The following is a 14,692-nucleotide window of genomic DNA, read 5'->3' on the forward strand; positions in this document are numbered from 1 at the left end:
CTTCCAAAAGCCTGAAAGAAAACATGTTATAGAATCAAAATAGCACAAAATCTCAAAATTGACCAGTACTTGAAAAACGATGTTTTTGCTGCCGTGTCCACCTTAATGTGAAAACTCCCATCGGTCGCTATTTTTTGGATATCTGGTGATATGGAGGTCACTTTAATCCACAGGCAGTTCTCGAGGTTTGTATGCGTCAATCGATTTCTCTCGTGCGTCTTTATCGCATTCATTGAAGAAAAGGACGACTCGCATGTATAGGTGGAAGGGAACATTGTGAGCACATCAAATGTGAGTCTCTTGATCGTGCTATACTCCTCTGAGCTTCCCATCCAAAAGGCACTCACAGACTCCGCACTTCTGAGCGCATCGCTGACCAGGGAGCTTATTTGAAAATCAATTAGCTCCATTTCTAATGCAGCCTCGTCTAAGGAGGGGATCATTTGTTTCGCCTTGGAGGTGAAGTCTCCACTTGGTCGGAGTGTGAGAGGATCCCGTACAAAGGCAATGATGTATTTTGGGATGGAGTAGTCCTCAAACCTTGACGTGAAGTTGACCCGTAGCTGCTTGATGAAGTCCACCATCAGCTCTGTCACTTGTCCCAGTGCCTGTGATTTTAGTGTACTGAAATGGAGGAGCCTGCCAGTGGATATGTCTGACTCGAACAACTCCAGCTTCCTCGTGAAGGATTCGAGCTTTTCAACCATGTCCACTATGGTTTTGCCTCTCCCCTGTAGCTGCAGGTTAAGCTGGTTTAGGTGGCCAAATATATCCGCTAAAAATGCTACATTGGACATGAACTTTTCGTCTCCCAGAAGGGCAAGGTGGTCAGCTGCTGCCCTAATCTTGCTCAATCTAAGAAACGCCTTGACCCATCCAGTAGCGCACAGAAGCGGTCCAACGCCTTCCCTTTGCTCAACCAGCGCACGTCATTGTGAAGCAGCAGGTCATCGTGGGTGGCCTCTTCTGACTCAGCCACAAGTTGTCGGAAAAGCCGATGCTGGGTGTTTAATGTACCCCAGACAAAATTAATGACACGCTCACCACTGAGTTTGGCGCAAAGGACACTCTGGTGGATGAGACAGTGCAGTCCATGCATTTGGGGGACGTGCTCCTTCAACCTGCTTACCAGACCTCTGTGCTTTCCCACCATAGCAGGAGCCCCGTCTGTCACGATTAGGTTAACCCTCTCAAATGACAATGAATGCAGCCTAAACAACTCTTCCAGTTTCGTAAATATAACGTCCCCAGTGGTGTGCCCTTCTAATGGAATAAGAGACAGCAGCTCTCCCCTGAACTCCTTTCCATCAAAATATCTAACATAGACGCACAACTGGGCTACATCTGTACTGTCAGTGCTCTCTCCAATGGCTAAGGAAAAGTAATTGGCTTGATAATTACCCCCTGCACAGCGTCCGACAGTGCTTTTATGCGGCGTATAGCAGACCTCGCAGAGAGGGACACCTGTTTCACTGACGCAATGACACCATCCATGGACTTGTCGGTGGCCAGTTCCTCCAAAATGGTCACCATCACCTCCTTGAAAACCTCTGCATCAGTGAATGGCCGGTTGTGCTTTGCGAGCACCCGCGACGCCTTTAGGGACGCAGTTGTCACTTTCTGTTGGGCTGTGAGGCCTCGCACCAGGATCGTGCTGCTGTGCGCCGAACCTGCTGTCAGTGCTTCAATCTTGCGCTTTCGTGCCTCTGTCTTGGGTGGAAAGGCCACTTTGAAGGTGTCATGCTTCGTCTTGTGGTTCCGCTTAATATTGTATTCTTTGCAAGCAGCCACAACTTCATTGTAGATAAGACACAACGGCACAAACTTACTTGCCTACCCCTGGTCTAAACCATAGGTTGGAGTTGTCTGTGTCAGATGCAGTCAAGCACTGCACCGAAACCAACCACTTCACAGCTTTTCTGGACAAGCTATACTGTCTCTGTCATCAGTCACCAAAGAACTTAAGAGAGCTTGATGCTGCAGTTTCTGAAGTAGGTGTATGCTTGAGGAAGATTGGTCGCGTCCTCGGGATAAGGTGGGTGGCTTCATCTTTTAGGACAGTAAATGCTGTTTGGACAATGTATGCTGCACTCTATCATCACCTCACATCTCCAAGTATAGATGTGAACCGTTCCTCAAATGATAGATGCACGTATGAGGGGTTATAGGGACTTTAAGGAGAATGCCAGTGTGCCGATGCACATGTCCCTTCTAAAGCTTAAGAATGCAGTGGAAACCATTGCTGTGAGCAGTGCAGAGTGTGAGAGGGGTTTCTCAGAAATGAATGCAGTTGTAACATCAATGCGCTCACAACTGAAAACTCAAAATGTCTCTGCTCTAATGTTCATTCAAATGGTTGGACCTCCTCTTACCTCTTGGGACCCCACAAAATATGTCAGGAAGTGGGTAGCTACCAGAAGAGCTGCAGACCATTTAGCCTGTAGACAAAGATGTACGACTACACAGGCTTCCCCCTATCAGCCCATCTGGGATTTGATGAAGTAGCTGGTCTTACATACAGTAATGTTGTTGAACTGCTTATATTGATGTGGACTTTCAATCCTCAATCAATTCAGATAATATGTCTCTGTACTTATATAGTTGTTTTTTAATGTTCTTGAGTAAGCTCAACGCAGGGAAGACCAAGGAGCTGGTGGTAGACTACAGACGGCTTCAGCACTCTCCCCCGACACCAGTGAACACCCAGGGAGCAGACATAGAGATTGTGGAATCGTACAAATACCTGGGTGTTCATCAGAACAATAAACTGGACTCATCACTCTGCTGCTCTGTACAAGAAGGGACAGAGCAGACTGTACCTGCTGAGGAGACTGAGGTATTTTGGGGTGAGGGGGCCCTCCTACAGACCTTCAATGACACTGTGGTGGTCTCACCCATCTTCTATGGTGTGGTCTGCAGGGGCTGCAGCATCTCGGCTGCTGACAGGAAGAGAAGGAACAAACTGGTAAAGAAGACCAGCTCTGTCCTGAGGGGGTCCTCTGGACACTGGAGGTGGTGGGAGACAGGAGAATGGTCCTCCCTGCTGGACAATGTGTACCCCCCCTCCAGGACACCCTGTCCTCACTATGCAGCTCCTTCAGTGACAGGCTGTCTCACGGAGAGATACCGCAGGTCCTTCCTTCCTGCAGCGGTCAGACTGTACAACCACCACGGCCCCTGGTAGACCCCTTTTTATACCTGGCTGCTATATCTCTCAGAACTGTTACAGGATAGTAGTAGTAATGATGTACCTTTCGTCAAAAAGTGACAGGTAGTGTGACAGGTCACACCTCTCCCTACTTATGCAAATGAGCTAAGTCCTGCCCCCCATTGCGAGATCATTTGATGTGATTGGGTACAATCATGTTAATGAGCTAAGTCCCGCCTCCCATTGTTCGAGATCCTTTTGATGTGTGTTATCACAGGTAGGTGTGAAATGCCCCCCTGTGTAGTGCCTTTGTTGTTTAGTTCTTTGATGTGTTGATTAGGGCAGTCTCTTTGAAGTTATGTTGTCTGGCCCCTGTCCACTCACACCCCTTTGCAGTCTAGTCCTTTGATGTGTGTTATGTAAGGAAATATTTGTATGTATTCATGTTAGCAAACTATGAATAAGCTTAAAATGGGAAATGATTTGTGTAGAAAACTGTGAGCTGGATTTGGGGCCGGTTGACATGTGGTGTTGAGAACAAAGGAAGATGGGGGAAGGTTAGGGTTTGACTCACGGCCCCTACACACGGCGGCGTGCGTTGCCGCTTGGCGGTGGGCGTGTCTTGAGCTTGGGGAATCAACGCGAGCAGCCCGACCAACAACCAACCACATGAATGTCCCGCCCCGGACATACAAAGCAAAGCATTCATGCTACATCCATGCTGGCTAAATATACTGTCTATGCTTGCTAGCTGTCCATTCAAACGAAGTACACTGGATATGAACTCCCCAAACAGGCGAAAACCTACCAGTTTCCCGCACTGCCTCTGCCACCTCCCCCCATGCCTGGCTCCTCCGGTTTGTATCCCTGTATGTTCCCTACCGCCACGATCATTTTCTCCTCCTTTTGTTGACATATGGGAAATAACTGCGGTCTGGCTCTCCCAACATATACCCGGTTTGATTGGCTACTGCTTGTACTGTCATATTTACATACGAGGGATTTGATTGGCTGACGCCTCCGTCGAGGCGGCAAAAGTAGAACATTGCTCTACTTTTGCAGCGAGCACCTCGAGAGAATCTACGCTTTGCTCCCGCAATGCAGTTCGGCGAATCGTGACGTCACCCCATTCAAAGTGAATGGGCAAAAGCGTTGAAGCGGCAACGCACGCCGCCGTGTGTAGGGGCCGTTATAGTCAACTCAGATCTAGAAGATAATGAAGCTAAACTACTGTGATTGGGGAGACTTAAGATGTGAGGTGTTGGTGATATTTGGGCAGCCAATCACGGAGGTATGGAAGGGAGGATCAGATAACTCCTCCCATTGTAAGCAATGTATTAGACAGGAATCACGCTGTGTTCAGCCTCTTTCCTCTGGCTGGCTCACGTGAGTATCAGGTAAATATGGGATCCCAAAGATAACTGTATTGAATTTGTACTGTATTGATTGTATTGCATTGTCATATTACCATTAAAGTAGATTATTGATTAAACGGTTAATTGTATGCTCTGGATTCCTTCCTGTATGATAACCAGCTTGTTAGGGACGCGCGGATATTTGAAAAGCGGACTAGTAATCCCTCAAAATCTCTATCAAATGGTGACCCGACGTGCCTGATAAACAAAGCTGTGGAAGAATCCGGACGACCGGAATGGGTCGGGAACAAACGCTTTCAAACATCTCAGACAATCAGCAGGGCCCTGCAAAACAAGACAAAAGGTACCAGACGCCTGTTAATAAAATCAACTGTCTGTAATTGGATATACTAAAACTTTAGGATTGTCTGTAGGCGTTTCACAGTGTTTTTAAAGTTTAAATGGAATATACAATGCATATTTTACTATGTTAGGAAAGTTATATACAACACGTGAACGTTGATCGCCAGGTAGACAGAAAGTACGGCGTAACGTAAATAGAGCAGTTTGGCGTGGACCTCAGGTAGTTTATTCCTGAGTGGCGTGGAAACGGTGCAGTTTGTGGGTTGCGAGGTTATATTCCCGCACGACAAAACCTGGAAACTCGATATTTTAGATCGGGTCGCCGTTTAAAACTAGGGTTAAATAACAGACCAAGGCTGAAAGCTAAAAGCCAGCGGTCTGTTATATGTTAAATCAAGGGAGAGAACGCAAACCTCACCGAAATTGTGACGGGACCGGCTCTCGTTTCCCTTTGTCTGTAAGCTTAATCTAAAAAGCTAAACGTGACGATAAAGGATTTTTTTGGCTTGGGATTAATCTCCGTGTGAGGGTCACATCTCTACAGAGAGGTGTCGAAACACTCTCAAAAGCCTGAATTATCTGTTGAAATAATACATCGCACAAAAAGCCGGACAGAATGTATAAGGGAATAAACTCTGTCATTTTTTTCGTCAAGTCTGTGTAATAATTGAGAAAACAGAGCATAGTGACATAGTGATTTGCAGAGCTGAGAGCTTCATCAGACAAAGGAAGCTCATTTGTGGTCAGCTGCTGCCCTCTGTTCTTCAATATTCTGTGTTGCTCCACGTTGAAAACTTTGAATTCAGACTGTGTGCACGTCTGAATTAACAGGACATTCAAATAAATAAGAATAAGGACATTAAGAGTAACGACAAGATTTGTCCAGTGTATTAATAAAAACAAGTGAACACATATTAACCTAGTCAGATAAATAGATACGAAGTCATTCTTGTTTCAAGGAAGCCCCCCTCCTCCTGGAATGCCTGTTCCAGCCGGGGTGTCTGTGAGAGTACCCACACACCCCCCCTCCTCCTTCTTTTATCTCTCCTGTTTGTTCTCTTCTTAAATGCATGAAGAAAGAGCGTTGAATTTAAAACAAGGAGTGAATGATCGAGTGGTCTGAAGTTGGAGCGGATAACATTGAAAATGAATAGATCAATGTGTGGTAGATATTTCAATTAAATTCAAAACCTTCATTTATCCAGGTAAAATCCCATTGAGATCAATGATCTCTTTTTCAAGGGAGACCTGCATTTAAATAAATAAGAAACATTGCATTGTGAATTTTACACTATTCGTCATTAACTGATCATTTCACTTAATTATATTTCAGAGGAACTTAATTGCATACAGTAACGTTGAGGGAAAGTAGAAAGTAGTTTGCTGAGTATATGAAGTACATGCAGGTTAAAGTTTGATTCAAATTGAATATAATAGTGGATTATTCCACCTAGATTACACATGGAAAGATGATAATTTGTTAAACATTAGATAACGAACTCACTGTAAGAAATATATATTGTAATGTAATTTAGAAGTTGTATTGATCTGTTTCTTGATTGTTCTGTCTGTTGGTTGTCATTGTTGATTCGTAAAGACCTTGTTTTATGTTGGTAAATGTTTTGGTATACGAATAGTTTGTTGTTAGTTGTTGAAAGAAGCCCCCCTTCTCTTGAAAAGGCTGAGAGCTCCAGCCGGAGCCAGTATTTGTACTTTCTGATTCTGTAGAAGAGTAGACCCTTTGTTTCAATCAGAAAAAGAGCAAGCTATTCATCACAATTATATTTTTAGGTTATGAATAAAACAAAAAGTAGTAGCCTAAGTGATAAGCAGAAGGGTTTTTGAACGCTTGTCAGTCAGAAGGAATCTATTAATGTTTATATGACGGGTGCTTATGCCCGCTTCGGTTTTCAATGTGCGCCATCACGTTAAAACAGAGGATTGGTGGCATTTTCAGTTCATTGCTTGCTTCCACACGCCTTTCCCCCTCCTTGTCTCTTTCATGACTTTAGTTAATGCATTAGAACGATTGTTATCGTAACTTGCCGTGTTTCTAGAACTCGAACTCCCTGTTCACATTACGGTGTATATTTCTGGAACGGCCTTTCAAAATAAAAGCCAAAGGCCGCTGTTCGCCAGAGATGCCTTCACAATAAAACAGTAATTAGCTTAACAATATATTTAACTTATATTACGTCCTTAAATATTTATTTTAATTCATTACAGTTTTCAAATACGGCGCGGATTGAATACAGTTATTTGTGTATTCTGTAACCTCACCATGCTTGTAACACAACTTAGATAAACAATTTGAAAATGAATAGAATTAACCAAGTAGATAAAAGATTAGTATAGTGGTTAAGGAGGGTGTCTTTGTTTTGCCTATTAACTTAGAACTGAAGTAATAAAGAATAGGCAGACTACTATCATTAGTTTGTTTTAACATTCACATGTTTCAGCATTCCTGACCTCAGCCGTTTTATTTTGTAACCCGTTGGGAGAGAGATTTAAATTGAGTTTTTCTCAGTAGCTGAATGTGATTACAGCAGCATTGGATAGTTCTGTACCACCTTTTGGGTTCTCTGAATCAGTGTGTTGGTGAAGAGTTGCTCACTGCGAACAGAAGAAGTGTGCAAAGAACGCATCTCTGAGGAGATATTGACATTATGCTTGTGCCTCGTTGTCAAGGCAACAGTGGTGTGAAGAGGTACTGCGGTTTTGGGGGATTTCTGCCGTACAGAGGACAACGTGTGTCTGCCAAGTGATTCCTTCCCTCATCTCAAAGCCAGGGAGAGTTTCCTTGGAGCCCACTGACCAGGGCCGGTCCTAGCTTTTTTGGGGACCCTGCCACTGACTACAGCTGCATCACTGACTGTGCTCATTATGACAAGATCTTGAGACATGCTTGTCTCAGATTGTTCTGGAGGAATGATGCAATGATTTTACAGCATGATTGTGCAAGAGTTTCCCAGGGGGTGGTGTAGAAACCTTAATGCTTAGTGTTTAGATAAGAGGCTGTTTGTTCAAATGATGGTCTGGAATGCTGAAAAGATTAAAGTTGAATATTTTTGGTAAGCTGAATTGTCTGTCTTTTTTAAATTTAGTTTTGAGCATATCTCTATACACTGGTCGTAGCCTAGTCATTTATACAGAGGCTTTCATCAGTGTGAAATTACACATCACATCAAAGGGCAGGCATCAAAGGCTAATTAGATTAGACAACAAAGGGCTCTGAGGGGCAGGGGTCAAAGAGACTATCTTATTCAATACATCAAAATACCTATACAACAAAGGGACTGCCTGGGGGTAATCTAATTGCGGGGCAATTACTCCACTCTCGGGGTCAGGGGTCATATACCTTATTCAATACAACAAAAGACCTATACAACAAAGGGGGCGCCTGGGGCTAATCTAATTGCGGGGCAATTACTCCACTCTCGGGGTCAGGGGTCAGATACCTTAATCAATGCAACAAAATATCTATACACAAAGGGGGTGCCTGGGGCTGAACTAATTGCGGGGCAATTACTCCACTCTCGGGGTCAGGGGTCAAATACCTTAACTATCTTAATTGATACAATAAAATACCTATACACAAAGGGGGTGCCTGGGGCTAATCTAATTGCGGGGCAATTACTCCACTCTCGGGGTCAGGGGTCAAATACCTTAACTATCTTAATCGATACAACAAAAGAATCACGCCGGGGGGCCTTTCACGCCAATCTGACATCAAAGAATGGGAGGCGGGACATGGGAGGCGGGACTTAGCTCATTGGCCAATGGGAGACGGACTTAGCTCATTTGCATAATTGGGGGCGTGTCCACCTGTCACTTTCTATGCATACTAATTTGACGAAAGGAACATCATTACTACTACTAGCCTGTTATTGTCTCAATATACCGCACTTTAAATTAATTAAAAAAATATAGGATATTGGAACAACGAAATTGCCATTACAGTAAATATATAAGTGGTCATGAACACATCTGTCCATCAGACAGAGGGCTGCTGTGCCTCCTGTCATCATTAATGGACGTCTCTTTAAAATGACCGCTCAGAGGAGAGGAGTTCTCATTTCTCTAACCGCCTGCTGCTTCCCCTCCTCTCTCCTCGGTTCCCCTCCTTGACTCCTCCGTTCGCATCTCCTGTAGGCGGGACTAAGACGTGAGGATAGGAGTCAAGGAGAGGAGTCGAGGAGGGGAAATAAGATAAATGGGAAAGATCCATTGTGTTCACCTGTTGCCCCTGTGCTTCACCTCCCCTCTCCAGCTGTGTCTTGTCCTGTGATGACCCCTATGTATTTAGTCTTGCCTTCCCTTGCCTTCCCTTGTGTTCCCTGTTCCGTTGTCGTCATTTTCCGTGGGGTCGTCTTATCCTGATGTTGTGTCTAGATTTCCCTGGTCTACCCTCCTGTATTTTCCCGGTTTGTTTGATACTTTTCCCTTTTGTTCCTCTTTGCCTGCTCCTGCCGTTTTTTTTATGTGAACAAGCTTTTTATTTAATAAAAGCTTGCCTTTTGTTTGCTTACACCTGCCTCCCTGTTTTTACTGCTTTTGGCACTTCCAGGGTTTATGTTTCTTACCAATATGCCAACTCATACAAGTAGTAAAAAGCAGAACAAAACTGAAATAAAGAGGTTTTAGGTATAAGATGTAGCTTGGTAGAAATATTTGAACTGCACTCGTGTGTGTACCTTGAGAAAGGGGAAGTGGGCCAGCATGTTGGCCACCTTCTCAGAATTCTGTCCTTCTCTAAGAAAGTCCAGCTCCAGTGGCATGTTCTTTTTGGCCTCATCCACCAACCACATGAAGGCAAATTCTGGGCAGAGCCAATGGACCGCTTTCACCAGCACCTTGAAATGACAAATTAGAATCAGTTTCCAAATCCAATAAATTAGGAATGTACACATATATTGATATGCTGTCTGTCTGACAGATCAGACAAAGTGCTGTTGATGGGATTCAGCACTGGGTAATTCAACTCAGAGGAAATAAATCTACTATAAAGAAGCTCTATATGCCTACAGTATATGATTATGTATGTATGTATATAACAAAAGAAATGCATGTGCGTGTATATAAAACTGAATTTCCCCCTCAGGGGATCAATGAAGGTCCTTCTTCGCTTCTTCTCTGCTGTCGGCGCCAACTGCGCTGAAGCTTCAACTCCCGCTTTAGCCTGGTGCACCCACTATTGTTGTCCCCCAGGCAAACAGTGCCCAACACTTAATTTAATAATTCACAGAGACACACTCACCTCCATCATTACTATGTCCTTGACACTCTGGCTCTGGACTTTGGGGTGTTGAACCTTGATGGCCACTGTCCTCCCATCATGCAACAGTGCCTTGTGGACCTGGGCTAAGGAGGCTGCACCATGAGGCTTCTCCTCAAAGGACAGAAATAACTCTGACAGCTGAGGGAGACAGAAAGGGATGAAGAATATAAGAGTGGGAAAGAGCAGTGGCAGTGGCACCGCCAGAGATTTTGGGCCCCATGAAAAGATATCACATTGGTTACTTAAACATTTTGTTCTTAATGTTCTAAAATAGTTGTTAAAATAGTAGGCCCCTGTCAGTCACAGGCCCTTAATCGTCCTAACTTTTCACCCCCTTACGGCACCCTTGCATATAAATAACACAATTTCAGCTGACACAAGGTAAATTGATTTGCATTTAAGCACACTTTTAACGGTTCAATTTAACCCCAGTTGTTGATAGGCAGTTGAGTGTGTGACGTTCAGTGAGATTCTTTTTTGTGTCTCGAAAGCTAGGGGAGGAAGAGGAGCAAAAAACCCAAAAGTTTAACCATCTATGTAATACAAGAGGAACTTACATTATACAAACCTTTATTATGTAACTATGTTGCCAAACATTGTCAAATAAACTGAAAATATATATACATTCATAGAGACATGCCGACATGTGTATCAGGGGAAGCTACTGGTGTGGCAGCTACTTTCAGTAGGAAACCTCAGGCTAAACGCCGGTCGAGTATCATAGTGGCAAACAATAAATTGTGCTTGTGTAACAGTGTAAATAATGAATGTTTGTTTTATTAAAGGTCACCTATCAGGCTATTTTTAGGCAATAGCATAGGTCTCGGATAAAAAAAAGTGTTTTGCTCAAAATACCAAACAGATCACCCATTCTAGCCATGCCTCATATCCCTCTATTTCATTTCCTGTTTCAAAAGTGCTGATTTTGGGTATAAAGCTTTAAAAAAAATAAAATGTATAAAAAAGAGGGGCGGAGCTTATGCCTGCTCATGCGGGAGATTCTACCGGCAGATAATGCCGTGATGAAACGCCATATCATGGATTATCAAGGATCATTTCTGAAACAGTATGGAGCTCAAAGGCTTTCTCTCTTGCCGGTTATACAACAAGGTGAGTTCCTTTTTATTTCCTGCTTCTTCAAACACATGCTCTCCAGCTCTGAGTGTTAGCGATGCTAATGTAAACACCGACCATATTACGTCCAAAACAGTCGGGCATTATTTCTGATAGCAACGTTTCTGATAGTGCTGTGGGTCCGCTGCCGATATGACGTCAAATCGCCGCAAATCTGGATGAGCTCCGTTTTTAGAGATTTGGGTATGGAGGAAAAGAGACACACCAGGGACACATATTTATGTATAAAAGACATCAAAAAGGGCATTTTGCATGATAGGCCCCCTTTTAAATCCTGTTAAACTGGGACTACAGCCATAGTTTTGCCATTTTATTTTGAGAAGCCGCAGCCAGAAGCTAGTGTTACGCTGAATGTGGTGCATTTTGGAAATCCCTCAGTGTCAAAGGATTCTTAGCTGCGGGTGAGTTGTTGCTCTGTTCACTCAGTTGTAAATATGATAATAATTGTGATCTACGTGTACTATTTTGTGTATAATATATATCTGCATTTACTAACTAACTAAATGTCTTTAGTAGTTGTATCACTTATTAAAGAATTGTATATAAACTGAGTGTGAGCCACCCACACATGCCAACCTTTCCAAATCCAAAAGAGGTAGATGTACGCGCTGCAAATGTGCACGTCCAAATTAGGTAATCAGAAGAAATGGAACCCCAGTGATTACAGGTATAAACCATGTATTTAACATATATTGCATCATTTTAAGCATTTTTCAGAAAAAGTGGTAGTTTGGTAAACAGTGACATCAACGACATGTTTGGTCTGTAAAATGCCCGAAAAGTAAAAGAATGGGAGATAAATATCCCAAAGTCTCCACATGTTATTATATTTTTAATGTGTTTCTGGTCATCTTTCAGTTGAGACAGTGTAGATCAGTAGATCAGTATTTCTCAAACTTTTTCATACCAAGGACCACCAATACAAAAACACTCGCGGACCACCTAACTCCACAAATATCCCAAAACACATCGTTATTTACAAATCGTCAGAAAATGGTACAAATAAGTGGCCACATGTGGGATGAAGGTGTTGCACTGGGCTATATCATGCAATCGAAAGTGAAACTTAAGCTCGCTCCATTGCGGAGATATTCCCAATAGTATGAAGCTGCAGCGTCGGAGACAGCAGTTACAGAACCGCAGTTACAGAACCACACACACAGGTCCCGCGTCACGACCGCACACACAGGTCCCGCGTCACGTGACGGAGCACGTGACGGGGTCCCGCGTAACGGTGGCACGTGACGGTGACGGAGCACATGACGGTCAACGCACGTTCACATGAATGTTTATATATATATTCTCTTAATTTAGTTGAGAATTTCAAAAATATAGTCTTTTATATGCATATTAAACAACACTGTTAATTTAGTTTTGGGTATGTTTATAATTCTCGTTTCATTATTATTCAAAAGAACACACTGTTAAACACTGTTCCTTCTACAGTATCATAATTCTCGTTTCATTATTATTCAAAAGAAAACAACACTGTTAAACACTGTTCCTTCTACAGTATCATAATTCTCGTTTCATTATTATTATTAATAGATCAAAGGTGTGTTCAAAGAGGTGCTAGATTACTGAAAAACAACTGTTAGTGTGTTGATGCACCAGCCTGCAAAAGATAAACAAGCAGTTTGACCGAGAGGCATTTCAGTTCAGAATACATTTTTATTGCGGGGTCTGCTGTTTCTTCACTGGGGGTGAGGCGGGTCTGCTTTTCCCTCTCGAGGGAGATAACCTGTCGTGGCACTCTGAATATTGGCTGAAGGGTTCCCTCCAGCAAGCTTCTGGCCTCCAGAGTCCAGAAGGCAAACCTTTGGCCATGCCTTTGAAACAATAAGAACAAGACGTCATCTAAAGTATTGCATAGGGAAAGGCTAAGGCATTGGTGCACAATTGATATGCATTAATAATCTCAACAATAACTGACTAAAACACCTCATGCAATATTACAAAACATGTCAAAATGATGACACTGTCTGATAAACGGTAAACAGGCAGTCAGCACAGTAAAGATTATTTACAATGAATTCAAATTGTAATACAATGACTATTAAAGAAGCATTTACACTGAAGACAGAACTTAGGCTACTGCTGATTTAATGTAGTGGACATATTGACATGCTTTTGTCATCCGTTGAAGTTTAATTAATTAGCTGACTATAATTAATCATTAGGGTTGGGAAGTTTACTTTTTTTAAATGTAGTAGGTTACAGATGAGTAATTACCCTGTTAAAAATGTAATAAGTAATGTAACTTGACTATGTAACTATTTCTATTGAAATTCTAATGTTAATTATGGTTATTTTATGTTTTTTGAGTCACTTTGGATAAAAGCCTCTGTCAAATAACATAACCATAACATACAGTTTCATTAAACAAATAAACAAAATGGTTAACAGTTGGTTTTGCAGCGAGTCATCATAGGCTAACAGATTACATTTAGCACTTGTTGCTTGTATGGCTGTTCAATACAACAGAATAGTTGTTAACTTTAAAAAAAAAAACATGATTCACATTACTTACACTCTTACTGTCATTAGTGATTCAATCACTCAACTATGACACCTAGTTGGGCTTGCCAAAATCACGCTAGTTTCATTAAACAAATGATCAAATATGCTAACGAAGCTAATGCTTTTGGTAATGCTTTTGCCGAAAGCTATAGCTAACGAATAGTTGTTTTTAGAGACTTTAATACGGTTAGAAGCTATCATAAGCAAACAGATGTTTGTTTGTATTGCCTTAACACTATCATAGTTAATGTTAGCTAATCACACTTCATTTCAAGACACCGGAATTGTTATTAATGTTAAACAAATAAAATTGTAAAAGCACTTCACATTACTCACATTCTCTGCGTTGACGTTCACATTCATGTGAACGTGCTCCGTCACGTGCCGCCGTGACGCGGGACCTGTGTGTGCGGTTCTACAAGTGCTGTCTCCGACGCTGCAGCTTCATGCTACTCGATATTCCTGCGAGAGTGCGGAAAACTTAAATTGATTTATTTATTTCAAATGTGAAATGTTACCAATATACTCACGGACCACACTTTGAGAAGCACTGGAAGGATGTGTCAGGATGTAGAACTCTTGTGTGAACATTGGATAAAGCCAGGTTAATATTCTTGTTTCATGTTGTTGACATATTAGAGTCAAAGGTTTGCACAGAGCGAAATATCTTTGTGTCGCGCCATACATCAGAAAATACTGCATTAAAAAAGTTATTTCCTGCATTTTTTTACTGACAAAGTGTGATATAAATAATGTACAGGCTTTCAGATTGCTGTAGCTCACTAAACAGAGACATTAACGACATGTTTGGTGTTGAAAATGTCAGAAAAAGTGAAAGAATGGGAGATAAATATTTATATAAAAATTATATTTTGTGTGTGTTTGTGGTCCTCT

At 42.3% G+C, this 14,692-nt stretch overlaps 1 protein-coding gene across 4 annotated transcripts in view; it reads right to left on the reverse strand.

Moving 5' to 3' along the window:
• The window catches only part of adck1 (aarF domain containing kinase 1), a 208,608-nt gene that overhangs the window by 52,148 nt on the left and 141,768 nt on the right, over window positions 1-14,692 (reverse strand). For all 4 annotated transcript variants that reach the window (XM_034111232.2, XM_034111234.2, XM_034111233.2 and 1 more), the window contains 2 exons: window positions 10,124-10,282; window positions 9,561-9,719 (listed from right to left, as the gene is read on the reverse strand). In XM_034111232.2, the coding sequence (XP_033967123.1) occupies window positions 9,561-9,719; window positions 10,124-10,282 (318 nt within the window). The remainder of the gene's footprint in view (window positions 1-9,560; window positions 9,720-10,123; window positions 10,283-14,692) is intronic.

This window comes from Pseudochaenichthys georgianus, chromosome 22 (genome assembly GCF_902827115.2).
Source record: "Pseudochaenichthys georgianus chromosome 22, fPseGeo1.2, whole genome shotgun sequence".
Taxonomy (NCBI): Eukaryota; Metazoa; Chordata; class Actinopteri; order Perciformes; family Channichthyidae; genus Pseudochaenichthys; species Pseudochaenichthys georgianus.